General features: G+C 39.3%; 1 protein-coding gene across 1 annotated transcript in view; it reads left to right on the forward strand.

Annotated features, from left to right (window-relative positions):
* The first annotated feature begins 79 nt into the window (after nt 1-79).
* The window catches only part of ASCC1 (activating signal cointegrator 1 complex subunit 1), an 83,254-nt gene continuing 60,375 nt past the window's right edge, over nt 80-22,958 (forward strand). The window contains exons 1-5 of the mRNA XM_063307494.1: nt 80-275; nt 3,167-3,305; nt 6,892-6,991; nt 8,991-9,088; nt 12,254-12,432. Of these exons, the coding sequence (XP_063163564.1) occupies nt 3,197-3,305; nt 6,892-6,991; nt 8,991-9,088; nt 12,254-12,432 (486 nt within the window). The 5' untranslated portion in view covers nt 80-275; nt 3,167-3,196. The remainder of the gene's footprint in view (nt 276-3,166; nt 3,306-6,891; nt 6,992-8,990; nt 9,089-12,253; nt 12,433-22,958) is intronic.

Below are 22,958 nucleotides of genomic sequence, written 5' to 3' on the forward strand. Positions count from 1 at the left end.
TAAGATTGCGGCGCCCGAAGCGGGTGCTCGGTCTGAATTCCGAGTCTTTGCCGCTTGGTTGCCTTGATACTCCGCCCCTCCTCCTTCCCTCCACGCCCCAACGAGGAGGCGCAGGGCGAAGCGGTTCTCCCGGCGACTGCAGGGGAAAGCGCCGCGTGTAGCCCTTGTGGTTCCGGTTTGTCCCTCCGAGGGGAGGCAACATAGGCAACCAGGTGTGTCGGGGCAAATCTGTCGGTTAGCATTAGCGCTAATCGCTCGGCTCGCAGCGTCGGGAGGTAAGATCGGGACGGGCGTCCGTTTCTCGCCGCGCCCAGCTGGAGGTGCTGGAGTGGTTTAAACTGCAATGAGGTGTGGGGTTTAGTGATCCAACTTCGTGGCTTTCCCTCCGTGGGGAAGAGGTATTCTGAGCATACTGTACCACCCGCTGCCCATCCTGAGGATGCAAAAAGAGCTGCATCGGGTTGAGTAAGAGTGGAGAATGCCCTGCGTGCCACTCAAACATGGAGTGGGTGGATCCGAAATAAATTAACCCACAAATGGTGTCCCCGGAATGAGCATGTTCCATCCATCCAGGATAGTGGGGGAGGATGATATCTTTCCTGCGTCCAAACTCTTGGGTCCCTCCTCCCCTGTTCTGTGTCTGGATGAACTTGGTAATTGGCTAAAGCTATGGCATTCTGCTTACTGTGTCTGCCCAACAGTTTTGCCCATGAATAACAATGACTTAGTGAACTCAATGGTCTGGATTCACACTACACACTCTGTCCCGAGCTATCCGCACTGACTGGGTTTGCACAGCAGACTAGCTTAACATTTGGTTTACCAGTCACTGGGAGTTGGGCAGCATATAAGTTTAATATATTATTTTTATTAATCATAATTGCTGGTTGTGTGTCATACTGTGTGAACATAGCCACAAGGCAGTTGTCAGCCTTGCGGGGTAATCCAGACAGGAAGCACACCCAGATGAACTATTTTATTGTAAAGTTACATTGACAGAATCTTGCAAGTCTGAAAGTACGTTTCTCCCCCCTCGCCTTTATAGCCCAAGAAACTAGGGAGGGTCCTTTCTGGGACATCTGCCATGCTCCCATTCCTTCTGTGGGCTCAGCTGCCTCTTGTCTGACTGTTCCCCTGGCTGTGGCTCTTCCCCCTGTCTCCCAAGGTCATTCCCACATACAAGCAGTCTTCGTAGGTCCTCTTCTTTTAAGAAACATAGGGGTAACAATAGAAGAATTGCCTTGTTTATTTAGACCATTGTATGCAGTCCTACGTTGGTTTCTAAATGCAATGACTGGCCCCCAAGTTGTCTGTGGAATCTCAAAAGGCAGAACAAAAAGATAATAACCTCCTTCGGTTATGTTTTTCCAATATTTTGTATCTAGCAATGCTACAGACTCCATCCATGGATATTCTACTTGGGCAATATGGTTAAGAGGCATATTGAAAAGTCCGGTGAAGGTGAAAGGTCCCCTGTGCAAGCACCGAGTCATGTCTGACCCTCTGGGGGGACACCGCTTTCACAATGTTTTCTTGGCAGACTAGCGGGGTGGTTTGCCTTGCCTTCCCCAGCCGTCACCTTCCCCAGCAAGCTGGGTACTCGCTTTACCAACCTCAGAAGGATGGAAGGCTGAGTTGACCTGAGCCAGCTACCTGAGGATCTGGCTTCTGCTGGGATCAAACTCGGGTCGTGGGGAGAGTTTCGCCACACGAGGTTTTCTTGAAAAGTCTAATGCGTTGCAAATAAATTGGTATACATTAGGTTTTTGACCCTTATATGTGCTCTGGTCCTTGGTGTTTTTGCTGGGAAACCCAGTCAATCTCTTTTCTTTCTCCAAAAATTTTTAAAAAGCTTACTAACTAAATATTGTCACAATGGATTTGCTGTTTTGCAATATGTACAGGATTGTGACTGACAACAAAGGTCCGCATTGTTAAAGCAATGGTGTTCCCCGTAGTAACATATGGCTGCGAGAGCTGGACCGTAAGGAAGGCTGAGAGAAGGAAGATCGATGCTTTTGAACTGTGGTGTTGGAGGAAGATTCTGAGAGTGCCTTGGACTGCAAGAAGATCAAACCCGTCCATCCTCCAGGAAATAAAGCCAGACTGCTCACTTGAGGGAATGATATTAAAGGCCAAACTGAAGTACTTTGGCCACATAATGAGAAGACAGGACACCCTGGAGAAGATGCTGATGCTAGGGAGAGTGGAGGGCAAAAGGAAGAGGGGCCGACCAAGGGCAAGGTGGATGGATGATATTCTAGAGGTGATGGACTCGTCCCTGGGGGAGCTGGGGGTGTTGACGACCGACAGGAAGCTCTGGCGTGGGCTGGTCCATGAAGTCACGAAGAGTCGGAAGCGACTGAACGAATAAACAACAACAGGATTGTGACTTCAAATTGTCTTTCTCCTATTTCTAATACGACATCAAACATTTTGCAATTCTTAGTAATTCAGTAACGAATTTTGGCTGGCACCACTTTTCTTACTCTTGGATGAAATAAGTATCTACCAAAATGTCCACTTAAAGAACTATTTGAAAGAACAGGAACACTATGCTGTTTGGCATCTAGCTACCTAAGTCAGCCTTCCCTAGTATCCTCCTGGTGTTAGATTTGAAGTTTAAATCCAACACATCTGGAGAACATCAAGATGGAGAAAACTGCCCTAATCTATATTTTTTCTTTTTCTTCTTTTTCCTGTGTCCTAAACTTTCGTTGTGCAAGGACAGAACTTCTGCAGCTTTCAGTTTTTGTTTAATCCGACCCAGATAACAGGCACCAGTAATATGCTAATCTAGGAAGGTAAAGGATCTGAGCATCACTGTTCAGATGCAATGCATTTCTGATTATGATAATCAACTGAAAATGGCATCTTTCTGTGTTCTGAGGTTTCTAATGCCTGACCAAAGTTGGTGACAGTGCTGATCTAGTGGGACTGTCATCTCAACCTGCAAAAGTCATTCTCTCCGTGACTGAGGAAAGTGTAAATACGTGGCTTTGAATGGAGGCATTAGAAAATCAGATCCAAATAGTTGGATCTAGATAGGTGTTCAGCATCCTATTTCCTTTAGTGGACTTCTCTGAACTATTTTTCACATGTAACTGATAACATTGTGATGAATAGGAAACCCAATAGATGAGGCACATTTTATTTTTTCTTTCAGCCAAGTACAGTTGTTGGAAGATAAAGAATTATGGAAGTATTACGGCCAGTGCTGATAAAAATTGGAGGACGTATTTATAGGAAAAATTTTATTCGAGAGCATGCTCACCAGCATGAAGAAGAGGAAAATTTTAATACAGGTATAATAACTACTCTACAGATTTCCTTCATTTCATTTGTTTATATCTTGTTTTACCTCCCAAATGGAAGTCCAAAGAGGCTGCCATAATGCAAAAGACAATGTGAAAAATTATCAGATAAAATTTCTATAGCTTCTATCTGAGTATTTAAGAAAACAGAAATCTAGCTAGTAACTGATAACATTTCATAAACATCGCACAAAATAAAAATATAGTACAGTAACCATAAGGTAAAGGTAAAGGTTCCCGTTTAGTCGTGTCTGACACTAGGGGGCGGTGCTCATCTCCATTTCATGGCCGAAGAGCCAGCGCTGTCCAAAGACATTTCCGGGGTCATGTGGCCAGCATGACAGTCATGGAATGCTGTTACCTTCCCGCCGAAGCGGTACCTATTTATCTACTCACATAAGGTAACCATAAAGAGCACAAAATTCTATATTAGCAATGTTCACACATCATACTATACCAGAATCACAACTGGCTGGGTTCAAGTTTTGTGTTAAGCCATCAACTAAACTACAGTGGCTGGGCTCAGTTGCTTTGCTAAGTTGAAGCCAAACAAACTACATTATGGCTTACCACTTGTATTAGATTTCTCACCATAACATAGGAACATAAGCAGTTCCCTGCTGGGTTGGACTCCTGGCCCATATTCACACTAGAATAGCAACACATACTCCATATAGATCATTACCAAAGGAATAAAATATAGTCCATCCACACACAAAATTCCCACTTAAGCAGTCACTAGGCCTTGCAGGTATGTTGTTAAAGGAGTCAAAGTCCAGAGAAGTGAAGAAAATAAAGTGTGATTGATTAATACAGTAATAATGTAGTGTATAAATAGCCACTGTTCTTTGAAACCTATTGATGTTAAGCATGTCCTTTCACATCATAGAATGGGGGCAAGCAACATATTAGCAGTCAGGAGTCATTCTGAATATTTGTTGAGAGGCCAAAGGTTGCAGTGGGCAAGACAATGAAAAGAAGATGGGCACAGCCCAGATTTTCTGTTTCTCCTGCTTTTCAGTGGGGAGAGTGTGTTTTGAAGGCTTTTTTGCCTTTTAATTATTTTCAGCCTGTTTTATAGCAGGAAATGATGACACCACCTTTTGGCAATTATAGTTGGAGGGGATTGCAAGAACAGTGCCAGGATCACCCATCTCTGTAGTAGATAATGCAAAAACCGAAAAAGTAGATTGTAGCTCCAAAGAAACGACTGGAGTACAATAGACTCAGATACACTTCAGAACTGTTGAAAAATGCCAATACTATCAGATTATGTTGGCTAAGACATTTTGTTACAGAGGAGAGCTGAAGCTTATTTTTGGTAGGTAGCACTTGTGTTGCCTTACTTTTAAAGTGGCTGTTGTGCTACTTTATAAGATGTAATGCTCAACTATATAAGGAGTTTGATCATATTTTCCATTTGCTGAAAGTGGAGAAAGTTCCCACATACTTTGTCGCAGTATAGATCACAGGTTACCAAAGGAAGGAAGGGTACATCATGCTATAGAGGATGCTACAGATGAAGTGGGCCGCCTTTGTCTAGCTGACAATGTCTTCAGGCTTGGAACAAACAAAAGAAGGGGAGTTATGAATAAATAGATGCCAATATTCAAACAATTGTAGAACTATTGGAAACTCTTAAAGCTTGTTACAATAAGCAGGCAAAATGTATAGGAAATCTTCCTAAAAAAGGAGAAACTGTCTAGAATTGGATTATTTGTCAATTTCTATAGCTGTAGGCTACATATTGCTCAAAGTTTAACATTAATCTCTCTTATATAACCCTTCCTTTGTTTCTTGAGTCCTAAATTCCAAGAAGCAGATTTAAAATCCAAAATAGTTGAAAGAGCAGATGAAGCACATATTTATTTAATCCATTCAGTCACATGTATCAGTAACGTATTTTATTGCTTGACAAATGCTGGCGGAAAAAATACAAAAGGTGATATTGTTCCCCTACTGGTCATATATTCTTTTAGAAGTTGTACCCGGGTTAGCTGAAAGTACCTAGCTGAATGAAATCATCATGACTTACGAAATTCTTGCCTGTTGCTAGAGCAATTGAATTTAAAGAATTAGATTTGTCCTTGAACAAAAATGAAGACAAGCAATAAAAGCTGTACAGTAATATAATGACACTTTTGGTAGAACAACAGACCTGCAATTTTTAAAAAGATGAGCCGTAAAAGATCATGCCTACATAGACCAGGTCTGAGGAGCTAGTGGATGAATCATCTTTTGTAGTCATAAATAAAGAGGAATGTGATGTACGTAAAATATTAATTTTGCAAGTGTTAATTACCGACTTGTAAGGGTTGCCTATCCTAAAACACCATCAGACTCATGAACAGGTTCATAAAGATATCTGATTTATTAAAGAATAGTATGCAGGATCACAAAGAAAGCTGAGAATGATAAAAGTGTGCCAAATGCAAACTAAAAACCCTCGGTGCAAATGAGATCCCTCCCCCCGTAGAATCTTCCCAGGCTCACAATCCCAGGTGCTCCTAACGGCTACTGATGGTCCGCGGGAAAAGGCCTTGAGCAGAGCACATAACCCAAACACATTCCATTGAAATGAACACAGATACAGAGCTTGGCACAAGGTCTCACAGCAGCTCCCTCCCAACAGAAACGCGCGTCAGCACCATGGCATGTGAAACGTTACGATGTACAGCGCACATTGAAACAGTGAACATGACTTGACTTAGTACACTTCTTTATACATACGAGCTGGCTTAATTGCAGTTGGTAGCTAATTTATACATCCTAATTGGGGAACACCTCATTGTATGTAGTGAAGCTAAAGTTTCATTTCCTAAGTTTTTAGTTCAGTTTATACTGTGAGATAATAGAATGTAGGTATATAATTTTCCTGGGCAGGCAACAAGAGAAGGCTTTATTAGCCCTGTCTGTAGTTCTTTCCTTAACAAAGTGCAGGATTTTTCAAGAGCACCAGTAGCATTCTGCAAATAGTCAAGTGTTTTAAAAATACTTTTAATATTTTATATTAAAAGTTATTTCTCCTTAACTTATCTGCTGAATTGCCATTGAATTTATGTAATGCAGGCAGTTTTCACATATGCTATGTTTTGAAGATGATTTTTTGGCTAGTAGAAAAGTAATTGCTATGTTTTCTTTTTCAACTGAGATTACCTCATTTTCCCACTTACTTAAGTCATTGTTGTTGAATATGACAGTCACTTGTTGTTTCCGATGCTCAGCTTTCAGAGCCTGCATCTGTATCCTCTACCCTTTTATGTTTTCTTAAATGTACATTTGCATCAGTGACAGAATCCTATGTATCAGAGAAATGATTCTCACAGGGTTGTTTTGCAGCTTGTATTCAAGAGCAGATTAAAATAAAATGCTGTTTGATTTACTATAGCAGCTGTTTATTGAAATGCCTGCAAGACTAAAATGTCAGTAGGATGGTAGAAAGAGGTAGAAACAACAAGATTGGTAGAGGTTTTCCCCCCCCCACCCCTTTAACTGGGTTTTCTTTCTTTAATTGTATAAGAAATGAGGTAGCTGGACAATCTGGATAAATGACTCATTGTTGGCCCATGTTTTATAGGTCTTGGAGATGGCTCAGACGAACCCTGTGACGCATTTGTAGTGGAAGAGACAGAAAGAGGGTACCAGTGTGCTATGGACATTCCTAGCCCACTATATAAGTGAGTTTGGGGGAATATAATCACAAGAACTGCATGCAAATGGATATCTTCTGCAATAATGTTGCCAGAAATCCCCTTTCTCCATATGCATAGATGCTAAAGGCTAACAACTCAGTCTTATCTAGGGATGTGGAAAATGTTGCAGGCTTGAAACTAGTTGCTAGTATAAAGATTACTTCAGAAGACTTGTTATGGGTTGGAATAGCCTATTTTGAGGTTTGAATGGCCCATTTCAAGACTAAAATGTTCCATAAGAGAATGTTTTGAATGCTTTGAGTCCTATACTTACCTCTTAAGTGAGGTCCATTGAGAGTATTTGCATGTCACAGTAAAGCCAAATTTCCCAAAATTCTTGCTTACCACGAACAACCAACATGCTGTTCTATGTGACCTTTCCTAATAATATGGACTGGCTAAACCAATCACAAATTCTACTTTCTTGATTTGTTTGTTGAAATGTGGTAACCCTAGCTTCCAATCCTGGATTGCATGTGGTGATAATGTTTAGCCAATTTGGTATGGTGGGAAAACGTGGGAGAGTGATCAAATAGCATGTTCCAGCAAGCTTGCTTATTTCCAAAAAAGTTAAAATATTGGAAATTCTGGTATATTATGAAGTAGGAATAAGCCATAGCATTCAGTGGGTCTTACTTTTGGGAAGAGGGTAGTAAGATTACAGCCTAAAATGTGTTTAACATCATCTTTTGTTTCATGGTATCTTACAAGAGAATTCAGAAAAAAGGCTTAAGAGGCTGATTTTGATGGATAATAAAATTATCCATTAAAATCAGCCTAAATTCAGTATTATAGGATTGTTTAGTGCTTATGCTTGCGTGGTTTGGCCTTTGTTGCAAACCACTTTGGCAACTTTGGACTGCTTAATTTAATGTTGCTTCTATCTAATTTTGGCTGCCATTTCTCACTGCAGTTCCTTGAATTCTTGTGTGGACGATAATGGTGTGTTACAATGAAAGCTTGTTACATCTCACTTGCCGTCAATCAGTCTTCCTTGTATCACCCACCTAAGTAGAGGTTGCCAGCTCTCCCTCCTTGCAATGGCCACAGCTTGGGAACAGGCATTTGGAGTTTGTAGGAGACGTCAATGGTCAGGAGTTTACTTGGGGAATACCCACGCACATCTTTTAGTGAGATTGAGGACAAGCAAGAGATTCACACTAAATGCCAAGACAGCACCGAAAGAATTCTTTGTTGACCCCCTGGCTTTATTGAGATGATATAGCCAAGTCTTACCTAAGCGCTTCCATGCACACCCACTTTATTCTCTCACATACTCAGCAAAATGCTACCAAGCAACTGGTCAACGAACCTGAGAAGAATGGAGGGACTTTGCTGCAACTTCGGCTACCTATTTTTTCCCCACTGGTTTCCTGTCCAGCCCTTCTCCTTTCCACCTCATCTGTGCCTCGCTGGTTGTTGACGTTGTTGCAGGGATAAATAAGTCTTGCTTGATCTGCAGTTTTGGCTTCCAGATGGGTTTGGCTTCAAACTGGGTCCCTCACTGGTCTTCGCACATCCAAGACTGAGTCCCTTAGATTGCTTGCTTGTTGTTTGTTTCCTTCTTCTGTTTATTGTTTTTCTCAGGCGACTTCCTGTGTGCCACGCTACTAAACTCTCATTGCTAAATTTATGGAGACTATCAATTTTACAACCAGCACATAATCAATTACAGCATTCCCGGGTTTCACTTCTATTTCCTGTAATTGGTAGAAGGAAAAAAGTTTTCATGCTTCATCTGCCAAATGATAAATGTGGTATAAATAATTTCTAAAGCTTGCATTTAGCTCCATGACTGCCTGTTGCAAGTTATATTCTGTGCCCCAAGGATTTGGACATTGTGGGCACTACAGTGCTTATTGAGCTCTTTCATTCCACAATAGATAGGACAGTTACTTTTGTGACATGTGAAATCATTTGATAATATTTTAATGTTTTATCCTTAGCTCCTTTTTCTTGCTTATCCCACTCAATGTTTTTACAGGTATATAATAGGAAAGAAAGGAGAAACCAAAAAGAAACTGGAGACAGAAACACGAACCTCCATCAGTATTCCCAAGCCAGGTGTAGAAGGAGAAATTGGTAAGATTTTGAATTTGCAAAATGAATAGCCGCCTGAGTTTTCATACACAGGCCATAGGTCATATAAATCTGGGAAATAATAAAGCTATCCTGGTATGTTAAAAAAAAAGATATTTTTTTTATATTGCCAAGTATGAGATGAACTGCAAAAGGGTAATTAGAGAAAGAACATTTCTACAGTCTTCTTCCATGGCAAACAAGACTTTCCATGAATGGAGGGAGTCCTTCAATTCACAGAAAAAGGAATCTTAATCCATGTCACTGAAAACAGCTGGTAGCCAACATGCATCCTTTACCTACCAAATCCTTAATTTACTTGCGGTAATTATTATCCCTTTTCCCCTTGTGTTTCCTTCCTCTAGCCAACCATAGTTACCAAAAAAGAAATAACCCTGGATTTAAGATAACAACCGACCCCAAAAAAGGGCAAGTAGAAATATACAGGTAGTCCTCGCTTACCAGCCACTCATTCAGTGACCATTTGAAGTCACAATGGTTCTGAAAAAACTTCATGGCCAATTTATGATAATTTATGACCTTCGCAGTGTCCCTCAATCACGTGATTGCCATTACAGTCAATACGCATTGTCTTGTGCCTGACCTGTGGTTTTTTCCCCCCTCCTTGCAGAGCAGAGAGGTTGGGGAGGAAGGGATGGCAAGAGAGTAAGATGTTTGCTCTTTTACACATCAAAAGCAAAGCGATCGCACCAGTAGTGGGAAAGGGTCAGACAAAGGAGAGATTGCCTACAGAAATTGCCTGCTTTTTTTCTCTTCCCCCCCTCACAAAGTGGAGAGATTGCAAGAGAGTACTGTAAGCTGCCTGTGTAGCATGCCCACAGCTCCCAGCCCTGGGCTGTTGGCATGATCACATTGCTTTCAATGTGTGCAAGACAGAAAGCAGACCCTTGAGCATTCCAAAGGGCAGGGGAGTAGTTAGGAGGCAAACAAAAGCTGAAGGTGTGAAATTGAGTAGTCTTGTCTCTTTCCAGCTGGAAAGCACAGTTGCAGTCACATGATTTCCCACTTAGCATCTGGTTCGCTTAGTGGCAGAGTTTTTGGCCCCAATTAGGGTCATTAAGCAAGGACTACCTGTATGTATATAAATGAAACACCGAAAACATTCCTGTGCAAAGCCTGCTTCCCCCCCAACCCTTGAGATTCCTCCCCTCCCTCCACTGTAGATGTTGGCATATAGCATTCTCGTATGTATGTATATGTACATCCTTGTCAGAACAGATTGATGAGAGGAAGGGATAGCTATTATGAGAAGGGGAGGGAAGGAAAAAAGAGAGGAACCCTGCTAAGTGCAGATCTTTTAATGTGGACAGTTGGGCATCATGTGTTGTTTGCCAGTTACTAGTCTAGCTACCAAACTTAGTACCATTTGGAACTTCCAGGCAGTCTTCAGGCATAGCACCCTATAGAACAGGGAACATTCTTCAAGACAAGATGTAATGAAGGTGCAGGTAAATGTGCTATTGTCATAACTGTACAAATGCTGCCACTGAAATAAAGTGACAGCTGAAGATTAAGCTGTACCCTCAAATTGTGGACTTCCTGTGGGCCTACTCTTCCAAGGGAAGTACATTTCTGTCCACTGCAGGGTAAGCCTCAGTCTCTGAATCTGTTTTTGTATCGACTAAGAGCATCTCCATCTTGTCTGGATGTAATTTTAGCTTGTGCTTAGCTGGCCTATTATCAAGTTTAAACAGTGGTGCTTCCTTTGAGTGAAATGTCAAGGAACAATAGAGTTGGCTGTCATCAAGATACAAATGGCATCTCTCTCCAAAGGTCTAGATTACATCCCCCCCCCCAACAGTGTCATGTAGAAACTGCATAGATCCACATGGGACACCATCAGTTACTAGCCTAGTTATCAAACAGCCCCACCTTCTGGATACCATTTGATAGGTGAAAATAAAAACTGTTTCGGGAGAATTAAAAGTTGTATGAACAAGGGTGATGGAATATTTTAATGACTGGAGTTTAATACTCGTTAATGTCTAAGTAAATTAAGTCTTATTAGTCTCCAAGTAAATTAATATTCATTTATTTATTGCATTTGGAATATGGCTTTCTTTCATGGGCATAAGGCAGCATACAAAGCACACCTCCTCCTTCTGTTTTTCTGCACAACAATAATCCTGTGAGCGAGGCTGAGCTGCGAGAGAGGACTAATGGCCCAGAGTTACTCCATGAGCTTCCATGGCTGAGGGTGAACCAGAACTTTATAGCCCAATATCCAACTCCTAGCCCAATATCTTCACCATTGCACCATACTATAATACTCTCATTTGAGGAGGCTGGAACAACGTTTGTACTACAGTTTGTAATTGTACTGTAATTATATAATGGTTTGATTGTTTTTAACATTTGTATTTTTTGTATGACTTGTTTTATTTTATTTTATTTTTCGGGTACTTTTTCCTGTTTTAATTGTAAGCCACCCAGAGTCACGATTGTGAGATGGGTGGCTATATAAAATAAAATAAAAATATAGATCAGTTGTAATGGCTCAGACTTGGAAGAAGAGCGTTGTATGGTTAAAGGAAGCTTTAATTTATTCCTGTATTCTGCTGGGGAAAGGGGAAATACTCTACTGTTCCTTAGCAGCAAGTGATAAGTCAAGGTACTTATGTTAGGCCAAGGTTGGATTTCTGTCTAGCAAATCAAGATATATATTTCTAATTGAACACAGAAGACAGTGTGTTGCATTAATTAAGGGGGTAGACTGGAATTTTAGCCAGATTCAAGTGCATCCTGAGCCACAGAAACTTAGAGGGCGACTTTGGGCCAGATACTCACTCTCAGCCCAACCCGTGACACAGGATTATTGTGAGAATAATTGGAGGAGGAAGTGCTATGTACGCCATCTTAATCTATTGTAGGAAAGACAGGATGTAGATGAAACACATAAAGTTGGGATGTGAGGCTCAAAACGTAACACTGTCTCCTCTAACAATGTTTACTCCTTCCTGGAGAGATGGATCTTACACTTTGGGAGCCCTTACTCCATGCTTACGTTGTCCTTTGTATTCTGTAAAGTTAGCAGCCATCTTGTTAACTGGGTTATGAGTACAGTAAATAACTGCTATTCTTAGCTTTCTAGGGGGAAATTGAAGCACGTTAGCATATATCCTGCCTTACTATTTTCCTTGCTTCCAGTGGTCACAGGACAACATCGGAATGGTGTCATTTCAGCGTGGACACGAATTGATGTTCTCGTTGAAAGCTTTCGTAAAAAACAGCCGTTCACACATTTTCTGTCATTTGCGCTCAACCAACCTGCAGTCCAAGAGAAGTTTCTACAATTCAAAGAGGAAGTGTTGGAGAAATGTTCCCATGTAAGTTTTCATTATGATATTTGAAAAACAGTGGAGTTTTTGAAAAAGTAAACCTAGGATCAGAATGTAATGTGAGCTTATCTAAATTGAGATGCTATAAAAAACATAGTTATTAACAGTATTGTTTTCTGAGGTAACAGAATAATCATTAACCAACCTTTTTTGCACCAGAATTGTCTTTTCTTCTGTTGGGAGCAAAACTCTGAAATTCCAAAGCATTTCCTTTTCAGACAGTTACAAAACAGAACACAACATTTTAAATCTTTGTTGGCATATTGTTTCTTCTTCCTATTTAGCTTGTTCGGTGTTCTCATTTTCTCTCAATCTTCATACCTACTTACATTTTGGAATGAGAACATATTAGATGGGTTAACGAGAATGGAAGGGCTGATCATTATTTTCCTTCCATGAGACTTTTGATGATCACATTTCCTGGTTTGTTGGTTTTTGCCTCATGACAATAACAGCAGAAAATTAACTGATTAAGATTAGGACATGGATAATGTGAGGAGGAGAGTTAGTTTGGTCTAGTGATTAAAGCACCAGGCCAGAAACTGGGAAATTGTCAGTTCTATTCTTGCCTTAGGCACAAAGCCAGATGGGTGGTTTGGGGCCAGTCACTCCCTCTCAGCACTAGGAAGGAGCAAATCAATTCCAAGAACATTGCCAAGAAAATTGCAGGGACTTGTCCAGGCAGTCAGCAGGAATCGAGACTGACACAAAGGCCTGAGAGACATTGTTCTGGAACACCGTCTTTATTTCTTGGTTGGTTGGTTGGTTTTTTTCTTCAATTTATATAGCCACCCATCTCTGGATAGCTTAAAACCAATCAACACACATAGTAGCCAAGAGACTAAAGCAGTCTAAACAATTTAGCACATCAGGTGCTCCCAGTTTCACTCTGACTCCCATGCCCAGGAACCCAACCATATCTTAAGAGCCTTCCAAAAGGCTGGCAGGGTTGGGGCCAATCTAATCTCATGGGCAAGTGGTGTTCCATTGGGCAAGCTGGATGACTATCTCTCTCATGCACTGGGCTTCATAATCCTCCCACCTAAAGAACCTTGAGAGCACTGAGGTCCTATATGTCTCCTTCATGTGATAGTAGATTTAACAATCCTGTGGTGAATGGAGAATTAAGGTTTGCTGGACAACCTAAAAGGGACAACATCAGAAGAAGCTCCTTTGTTTTTATTATGAAGGTGGTGTTCCAGAACAACTGTTGATTAAGGAACTATAGTGGACCTTTGGCTTCCACTGTATTTATAGCCTTACAATAAATAGTTGTCATAATAAACTGTATTTGTCAGTAAGGATATCTAGTCCTTCATCTTTCTCTAGCTGTGGTTATATATACAATCCCAATTAATATTGGAAGTAAAGAAATAAAGTAGAGAACCATAGAGGATATACAAAGACTTCCTCTTAATTTTTTCTGAGACTGACAAAATGCTGTTGAGCAGCATAAGCAAATGCGGCCCTGAACACTGAGAACAAACTAACGTTTACAAAAATCATGTACAGTTTTATTTGAAAATCATTTCAGTAGCACGGCAACAAAACTAAGTACACATGTGCAAATAAGTAAATTGTAGAGTGGTGTTTGGTAAAGTGATCATAATCTGTTTAACAAATACAGCCTGCAACATTTTAACATTCAGCTTCTTTCTCACCTTTACTCTCCCACTAAAGTCACAAGGTGGAAATCTTTTATTTCTTTACGACTTTTCAGCCCCCATTCATTTGTGTTGGAGCTTGACAAAATGGCAAACCACAGAGGTAAATTGCAATGCAAACTATAATAACACAGTCATAACATGCCTCTTAAAAGCCGCTTAAACCAGCATTATATAATGCAATCAGCAAAAACATAGACCTAACAAAAAGGTGAAATTAAAACATGTTCAGTCTTTATAATCTTAGGGGAAGCCAGAAAAGATCTGAATCTTTATGATACTATTGTCCCTGGATATTTTTTCAAGCTAAACCAAATTATTTCCCCAAAACCCCACATTAAATATAGGTTTGATCAAAAATGTTTGTGCAGGAGAGTAGGCGAAAACCTGAACTGGATTTCTAGGAAAGTGTATGTGTCATTTGAAGAACTTAGGTTGGAGAAAAGACATGCTTATCCAGCAAAAACGAAGTGATTCTTATTTATAGATCCATCTGTGTGTGCTGTAAATTGGTGATATCCAATTCATTTTTGTATGATAGTGATGATGATGATGATGAAGAAGAAGAAGAATTAGGTCATAGAAAATTGTTGTATTGACAGCTCTAAAAGAAAACTTATTGTATACAAGGAGACTTGTACCATAGTTCTGTTTGAGGTTGAAAGCTGTGTACATTTAAAGAAAAGTAAAGTTTCTCTTTTCTAGATGTTTTCATTCAAATGTAATTGATGGATCATTTGCCATTTACTTGTGGCTTTGGCTAAGATACCTCAACTGAATGTCTTGCTGGATTGGATATAGTTGAAATGTTTTCTATAGATAAAGAGAATAGAAGGAGTTAAATGAACCAGATGTTAATCAGTTAGCAGTTAGAATTAGCATTTGGGGAGCATGAGAGAATTGGGAATACTGTTAAGAGTAATCTTGTTCTAATAAGTAATTTTTAACATGTCTGTTATGTTTTGTAGTTTATCTTTTCAGTCAGGACATTATACTGCCAAGAATAAAACCCAAGGTCTTCTCGGGGAAATTTCCTACATCTTTTGTTTCCATGACTACTTTTTTTCCAACATTCTTTTGCTGCATTCAGGTTTTATGTCAAAGTAGTTTAAAATAAAAATTAATTTTAAAATAGAGTAATCTAAATGCAATGTAATTCAATAAAAACCATCAATTAAAAACAAAACAATGCAGTACTTTTAGTACAAAGGGCAAACAAAGTCTTTAATAATCAAGAGAGACCCCACATGACAGTCCAGTTCAATCGGTGAACTAGACTTCACAATAGAGAATGCTTTCCTTAAAAAAGGATGTCTCTTACCTACCTGACCAGATCAATTAAATTCAAGTTCTTTGGCAAGTTGATGAAGAGGGGTGCAGAAATAGTACAGAAATAGTATATTGAGCCAATATTGTTTCCAAAGTGTCATCAGTATTCCTTGAATACTGATGACACTTTGGGCCTTGATTTATTTTATTATTTATTTTTGGCCTATGTATACCAGAAAGTTCCACTACTTTTAAGGCAAGCCATGGGGAATTTTCAGCTTTTGAAAATTGCTTTAACATCTTCACTGGGGCCATGCAGGGTGCCACCAGAGGGAGCATTCTCCTCCCTTCCTTATATGATATGATCCCTCCACCCATCAAGAACATCTCTAAGAGTCTGTTATTTCTAGGTGAGGCTTTCTAGGACCCAGATCTAGTGCAGGGTATGACATGCTCTTCCTTCTAGAAGAGAAAGAAGTGTTTTTCCATGTGCTTTATAATGCTTATTTATCATTTCATCTTGACCTGGATTAGGGCCTTCCCAGTGAAATTTTCCCATAAATAAAGTCTACAGCAAAGAAAATAAAGAAAGCAGCTCCGAATTACTTCCATCATTCTTGTTTGAGAATCCTGAAGTATAAAATAATACAGCTTTGACTTTAAAAAAATCATTTGGTTACAGACATGCATGTTTGCAGTGTTTCTAAAGCATGCTGGTTGGGGAATTCTGGGAGTTGAAGTCCACACACCTTCAAGTTGCCAAGGTTGAGAAACACTATTCTAAGGACTTTCTCTTGGATTCCCTGAAACTCACCAGCAGATGCAATTGTGTTTTTTGTCACTTTATTTATTCATAACCCTCACCATTTTTAAACATAGAAGTAAGACACTGCAAGGGCCTGTTTTTTATGGAAAAGAAACTTGAAACTATGAAATACATTATTTGTTTTTCTCCTGCACTGTTCTTTCAGCTCTGATTAGGGCTGAAGATATATAGCTGGTTGCTAACTTGAGACCCCTGCCTGTGTTGGGTATGTCTTTCGTGGCCATTCATGCTCTTCCTAGCCCACTTTATCTCACAGCAGGATCTGCCAGAAAACAGGAGTAATGAAAAAATATTTGAAAACCTATGCTTTGCAGCCCAAGAAGGATGTATTAGAGCTATGCACAGCAGCAGGGGAGTTTGTAGGATGCTTAAAGGAACCTGAAAATATGTCAGTTACTGTGTGTGGTTAACCGTTCATGCTCCTGTTTCAAGCTTGAAAACAGCAGTTATTAATGATGTCTCTATTCAAATATAACTGAATAGCAATCAGAAACGCACATAAGCACGCACACAGGTGCTGAAATTAGCATTTCGGTTGTTGTTGAGCAATGATGTATCATTTCCTCTGACTAGAATAGTTACCATGGTAACCATTCCTCCCTCCATTGTAATGCTGTAGTCTCCGGTTTAAATATACATTGGAAATAATTCCTCCCCACCTTTTCTTTCTTTTTCACCCCGTCATGACAAAGATGAAGCTGGCATCAACATGTAAAAATCAGACCATCCAAGCTTTTACATTAGGTAAGCAGCTGTCTGTGAAGTGCAAAGCTCATACACTGGTATAGGCACATTAATTTTCCTTTCGTTATTAATAGATGGCCACTTTTATTTCTGAGTGGAAGTTAATGTTGCAGGGTACCTTAACAGCATTAGCATAACAGTGATTGCAAATCCCAGTTCATCAAAAGGAAATGGAGGGTGAATTTGACTCCCTTAAGATGGTAAGAAATCAAACCAAACATTTGCTTGAAACAGAAATGTTATCACTATTAGCATTCAGATGTTATCTGAAAAAGTACACATTTGGACCTTGAGTTGGTCACTGAGTATCCCAAACAGAAAAGCCATGCCTTCATGGAAGGGCTGCCATTGGCAACTGGCCATCCTGGGATACATAATGCGCTCACAACCAGAGGCACCGTGTCTCCAAATACTGGTTCTTGAGGAACAACAATGGGAAAACATGATTTTTCTCCTGGCCTCTTTGTGAACTTTATAGAGACATTTACTTGGCCATTGTGGGATACAGGATGAACTAATAAGGCCTTTAATCTGATTCGGTGTGCACTTCTTCTTTTAATCCTTGAGCAGTTGCTTCTGGGGTTGAAGGCATTTTCAACACATTTGAGAAAGGAGAAAGGTTCACACAGAACTTCTCAGTGTTGCGGGTTTCAAAGCTACATAAGGTCTTAAGGAACCAGCCATCCAGTCAGTGCAATCGACTTGAGGGGTGGGAGGTGGGATAAGGAATAAAGGATACGGAAGAGGTTGTTTATTGATTAGGTTAATGCAGACTCTGCTCATCTGCTTTTGGGTTCCTTAGATAATTGGTCTGCCAGTAAAACTGTAAGGTTGGCATGTGCTGTATCAGGTGGAACTCCTGTTCATTTGTGGCTGAGTGCATTTGGAGCTTTTATCTAAAAGAAATTGTGCTGCTTCATCACTAAAGAAACTCTGAAGATATTTTTGTTGATTCGTGATTTGGGTACAGTTATTAGTTTATTATTAAGTGAAAAATAGTGGCAGGTTTTGCATGCAGTTTGTGTGTCTCTGCTCTTGAATCAGTAAAGAACTAGTGATTGTGGTCACCTGGGAGTTGGGTGGGCATGGGGTTACAGAATCCCCTAATCACAAGCAAACTGTAATGATGGATTTAATTAATCTTGTTCAGAGATCCACTCTTAGAGGTTGTCTTCAGTAGCCTGTTGAAAAGCAATTTATTCAGCTTTTGCCCAAATAACTTCTCTTCTTGGAATGTACATTAAGTTACAGCTTTAAGCAACATTAATACTTCCTGTTTGGTAAATTCTACATTTAGAAGAAGAAAGAAAAATTCGTAAGATGTGTTCCCAGAACATTGTGTGTAACAGAGAGATTGATTTGCAGCTTGTTTCAGAGACAAAGACTAATTGGACTGAGTTTAGAGAATTAGATACTCTCCAATATCTTTAAAGAGCATATTTTAATATCTTAAAGCAAAATATTACTATAGTCAGTCAGAAACCTTTAAGATGTGCCCTCCTCAATCTATATGAATTAATCTGGTAAAGAATTTCTTATTTATTTGATACAGAAAAGTAAAACCCAGAATCAAATCAAAAGAGTCAGCTACATAGCAAGTACTGTATATATTTGGATAAAAAAATGAATTATCAAGCCACAGAAATCATAGATGTGGTGGAATTGATTATTGACTGGGAGGAAATACTTCTGACTAATCTAAAGTTAAGTTTCCTATACAAGTGCAAAGAATTATGGTTCTAAAATTAAGAGATACATTTATTGAGAAGTTTAAAATGTACAAAACATAGACACACAAACACAGATAGAGATACACAACACACATAGACACACAGACAGATATATGCAATATTTATTATATTGGTGGAAAAATGGAAGAATTGGCAAGATGGTTGAGTGTTCTTAGTTATTTTATTGACTATGCTGCCAGACTGGAAGAAAATTAATTGGATATTATTAAAAAGATGTGACTGATGAGGGAGGAAACCATGCATGTTTCACCTAGTGAAGCCAAACACAAAAGTAATTTGAAGCAACATTTATGCATATTTCAACTATTATCTCAATTATAGGCGATCCATTATATACATTTAACTCCCAGAAGAGAGGAAGCACTAGAGAGGGAGCAATACAATAGATTATACATTTCTCTTGCTAGATCTGTAACATTGTCGTGTTATTCTAAAAGGTGGGTAAAAAGCCTGATTTAACAGCAATCCCATATATAGCCGATGAAAAAGATTAATAGAGCTCAATGGAGTTTACTCCCATTTGAGTCTAGAATAACAGTCTCAGCAAGTATTTCTCCCAAAGATCCATACTCCTGGATGAATTCAGTTTGTGGCAAGAAGAATCTGGAATTTATAACTTCAGTATAGATGATGGCAAGATCCATCAGGAATTGTTTACTGCAGACTTTTCGGTGAAGTTTAGGTAACCCGGATTGATTCCACCTACCTAGAACTTCAGCGGAGGAATAAATATAAAATTTCACCACTCTGATTGAGTAGTAAAGCTGTGGTGTGGTTTTGTATTTTCCTCAATTCCATCTTACTCCTGTCTCTTGACTAGTCCTTGGGTCCTGAATTATTATTTTGTCATGATTCCTTGTGTCTTCCTTAAACCTGTCTCCTAGATGGCTCTTCAATCCTAACTTGTTTTTCTGTCTTAGGCTACTGACCTATCCCACAGTCAGTAGTTCCTCAAGATTCCTGACTAGCTGTATCAATAAAACCCAAAGAAGGGAAGGGGGGAAAAACTTATAAGCAGATCATTACATTCTTGTTTTTTGCAGCTCATTTAAGCAATAAGATTTATAGTGGAGAATCCTTTTCTAGAAAAAGAACAATACTGTAGGGATTCCAAGCCTATTAAGGATTAATACGATGAGGACTTTAAGGGAGTCAATTGGGAATTACACATAGTAGCTAGGAACACTGGATCTGATTGAACTTCCAAAAGAAGAAGATCATTAGGGAAATGACAGTGAGATTACAAACCACTATTAAAGAAAATGGAAAATAGGTTTTGGGACAACAATGAGCTTATTTAGAAATCGTTGCTGTTGAAAAGCATGCAGTAGTAAAGAATTTTGTAACATTAAGAAAAACATCTTGAATGTGAGGAGAAATGTCTAATTTATTTCAGAAAGGTGTTGTTTTCTGAAACAATTCTTGTGCTGCTAGCTAATTTAGATTTTGCAGGATGGATATGGAAGCAGGAGGACATTAAAAGAGGTGCCAGAAACGAACAGCATCATGTTTATTTAAATTGTCCCCTTACATTACTTACAGCACCAGGGGCTCTTCTTCAGTGTGCCATGGGGAGCCCAGGGGCAAGGATGATCTCTGGAATTTGATTTGTGAAGGGGTTGTTTTAGTTGGGCGTGTTTTATAGCCCTGCAACCTCTCTTTCCCTCTTCACCCCTAGAGTTGCTCAGTTTAGGCATCAGGAAGGGAAGATTACACATTAATGAGGATTAAGTATCTAGCAGGCACTCAGTGCCTGCTATGACAAAAGAGGGAAATAATTATCTAATTGAGGTTAGAGCAGAAAGTTGGTTACCTTACAACTTGCAAGAGTAAATAGGAAGGGCTGGCTTGTCTAAGCAGCCTCTCTTCCAGGTGTTAATTGAAAAATGCAGGTCAATCACAGGATGCGTATAACGCTGATTTTAAAAAAATTATATAGTAAGTAAGTACTTGTATTATATCCTCAAATCAAATGTCCAGTTTTGTCCTAACTTAGAGCGAAGAACCACACTGAGATGGTAGCTTGAGTCTCTAGTATTTAATGTTCTACTCTACTAGACAGAACATCCTGCCAAACTGAAAGGCCGTGGGAAACCCTCACAGATAAACCCACAAATCAAGGCGGGTCTGCTCTGAGTTTCTTCAAAGGAAAGTTCAAAGTCTCTAAACTATGCATGCGCTTTTCCCCCTGGATAGGGGCCCCCTCCTGCTCACCATCAGTACTCATGACAGGTTTAGAGGAAACAGGTCTACAGCCAGTTCTCAGAAAAAGCAGTAAATCTGATCCAAACAACTACTATCTGATTAGTTTTTTAGACATCACCTCAAAGATCACTCATCGCTGATTCTAATTGAATGCGTTGGAACGGTGGAACTTTATATAAACAACATAATTTCAGAGCTGCAGCTGGGTTTCAAGAAAGGGAAAGCAGGCCCATTTATTTCTGCTGAAGCCTTTACCAACCAATTGTTCATGGTTTTTTGTTAATATCAGATTGATAAAATCCTCTGGAATAAATTGTAGTTGGAATTAAGGAGAACATTCATTAAATAACTTGTTTGTCTTGATTAAATAGCCCCATGCAGATACTGTAAACATAACAAGAGGACATTCAGAATAGCATTTTGTGTTGGGCAGGGGGGACAAACAGGTGCATTCAGGAAATGTACAACATGGACAGTAAAGCATTAACCTTATTCCCTTGTTGCTTCCCAACAACTGGCATTTAGTAGATGCTGTGTGCAAATCCAGAGGTAGATCGTAATAATCAAAACTCCTAGTCATAATGAGCCATACAATCATATTTGGACTTGTGTAGTATCTTCTGTAGCCTATATGCTAAATGTGCAATTAAATTTTTTGCATCCATGTTTAACAGGGATCTTGGATTATAATTTGCATAATTTATAGAACCCTTACCTGGTCTTGAAATAACCATTATATAGGCCTCATAACGTAAAGGAAAAGCCCCCTTTTCAAAAGACCTCTATAACAATTTAGGGGCCATGCTTTCTTTATTTTTTTTTTATCCCATTCTGTTGGAAACCCATCTGGTCTAACAGCCTTCCCAAGTGTGGAGTCCTTGGTGCTCTCTGAGCCTTGTTTTCTTGCAGACATTTCATTTGGTTCATTTGGTGTTAATCCTAGTGTTGATTTTTGCATATCTGGGTGTTGACTGCTGGCAAGGGAGTGTACAGTACATCATACATACAGTACATCATACTCCCTTGTACATCATACACAGATGAACCATCAAACAGCACAATACACCCTAATCAAGGAACTATTAACTCAGACAATCAACCAAGCAGCCAACAACAGCCCAATCAAAGAACTCCCAAGGAGAGAACAACACCCCCACCAACACAAGCAGGGCAAGTCACGGTATATAAACTGAGAGCAAGGCCCACTCCCTCCTGGCACTGAAGATGTTGCCTAGTCTGGCAATGAAATGTCTACAAGAAAACAACAAGGCTCAGAGAGCACCAAGGACTCCACAGTTCAACCCTGAGCTACAAATATTTGCTTCGATTGGAGCCTTCCCAAGGTTCATAAAATTAATTGTACTGTATCTAGTATTTTCTGCAACATTAAAGGTATGGCTAAATCTTTCAAATGAGTTTGAGAAAACCTTGGAAGTTTTATTTTATGTAGAAAACATTCATTCTGCTCAACAAATGTCCCCAAATTTGAACTATAGAGACATGTATAAAAATCCAAAAAATTGATAATTAATATTGCACTTAAATCCTTATCTACTGTATCCATGGGTCTCTGATTATGATATTATATTGTTTTGGTGACCAAATACTGTAATATCTCTGCTTAAGAAATTTTAACAATATTCTATAGTAGAAGCATAAAACTGATCAAGAGCCTGCTTTGTAGACCTAAAGGCACCATACAATTCCAAAGTATGATTTCTCACAGTAATATTTTAAGTTTCCTTTCTTTTCCTTTCCTTTCCTTTCCAAATTACTATAATAAGATTTTCCCCCCCCTTTCATGATATGTATGTATGTGTCTATATTTAAAGCACATCCCAAACAATCCTCACATTTGTTGATCTTCTCTTTGTCTGAAATATATCTCAGAAACGTTTTGTTATTGGCCAACTGTGAATCCTCTAATAGTAACATATGAAACATATTTTCTCCCTGCTTGACATTTCTTACCACAGACCATTGATAATACAACCAGAACACTATCCATTATTATAAAAGAATTTGTGGGACAGCTCTTGAAAAATCCAATTCTTT

Source organism: Candoia aspera, chromosome 6, assembly GCF_035149785.1.
Source record: "Candoia aspera isolate rCanAsp1 chromosome 6, rCanAsp1.hap2, whole genome shotgun sequence".
Taxonomy (NCBI): domain Eukaryota; kingdom Metazoa; phylum Chordata; class Lepidosauria; order Squamata; family Boidae; genus Candoia; species Candoia aspera.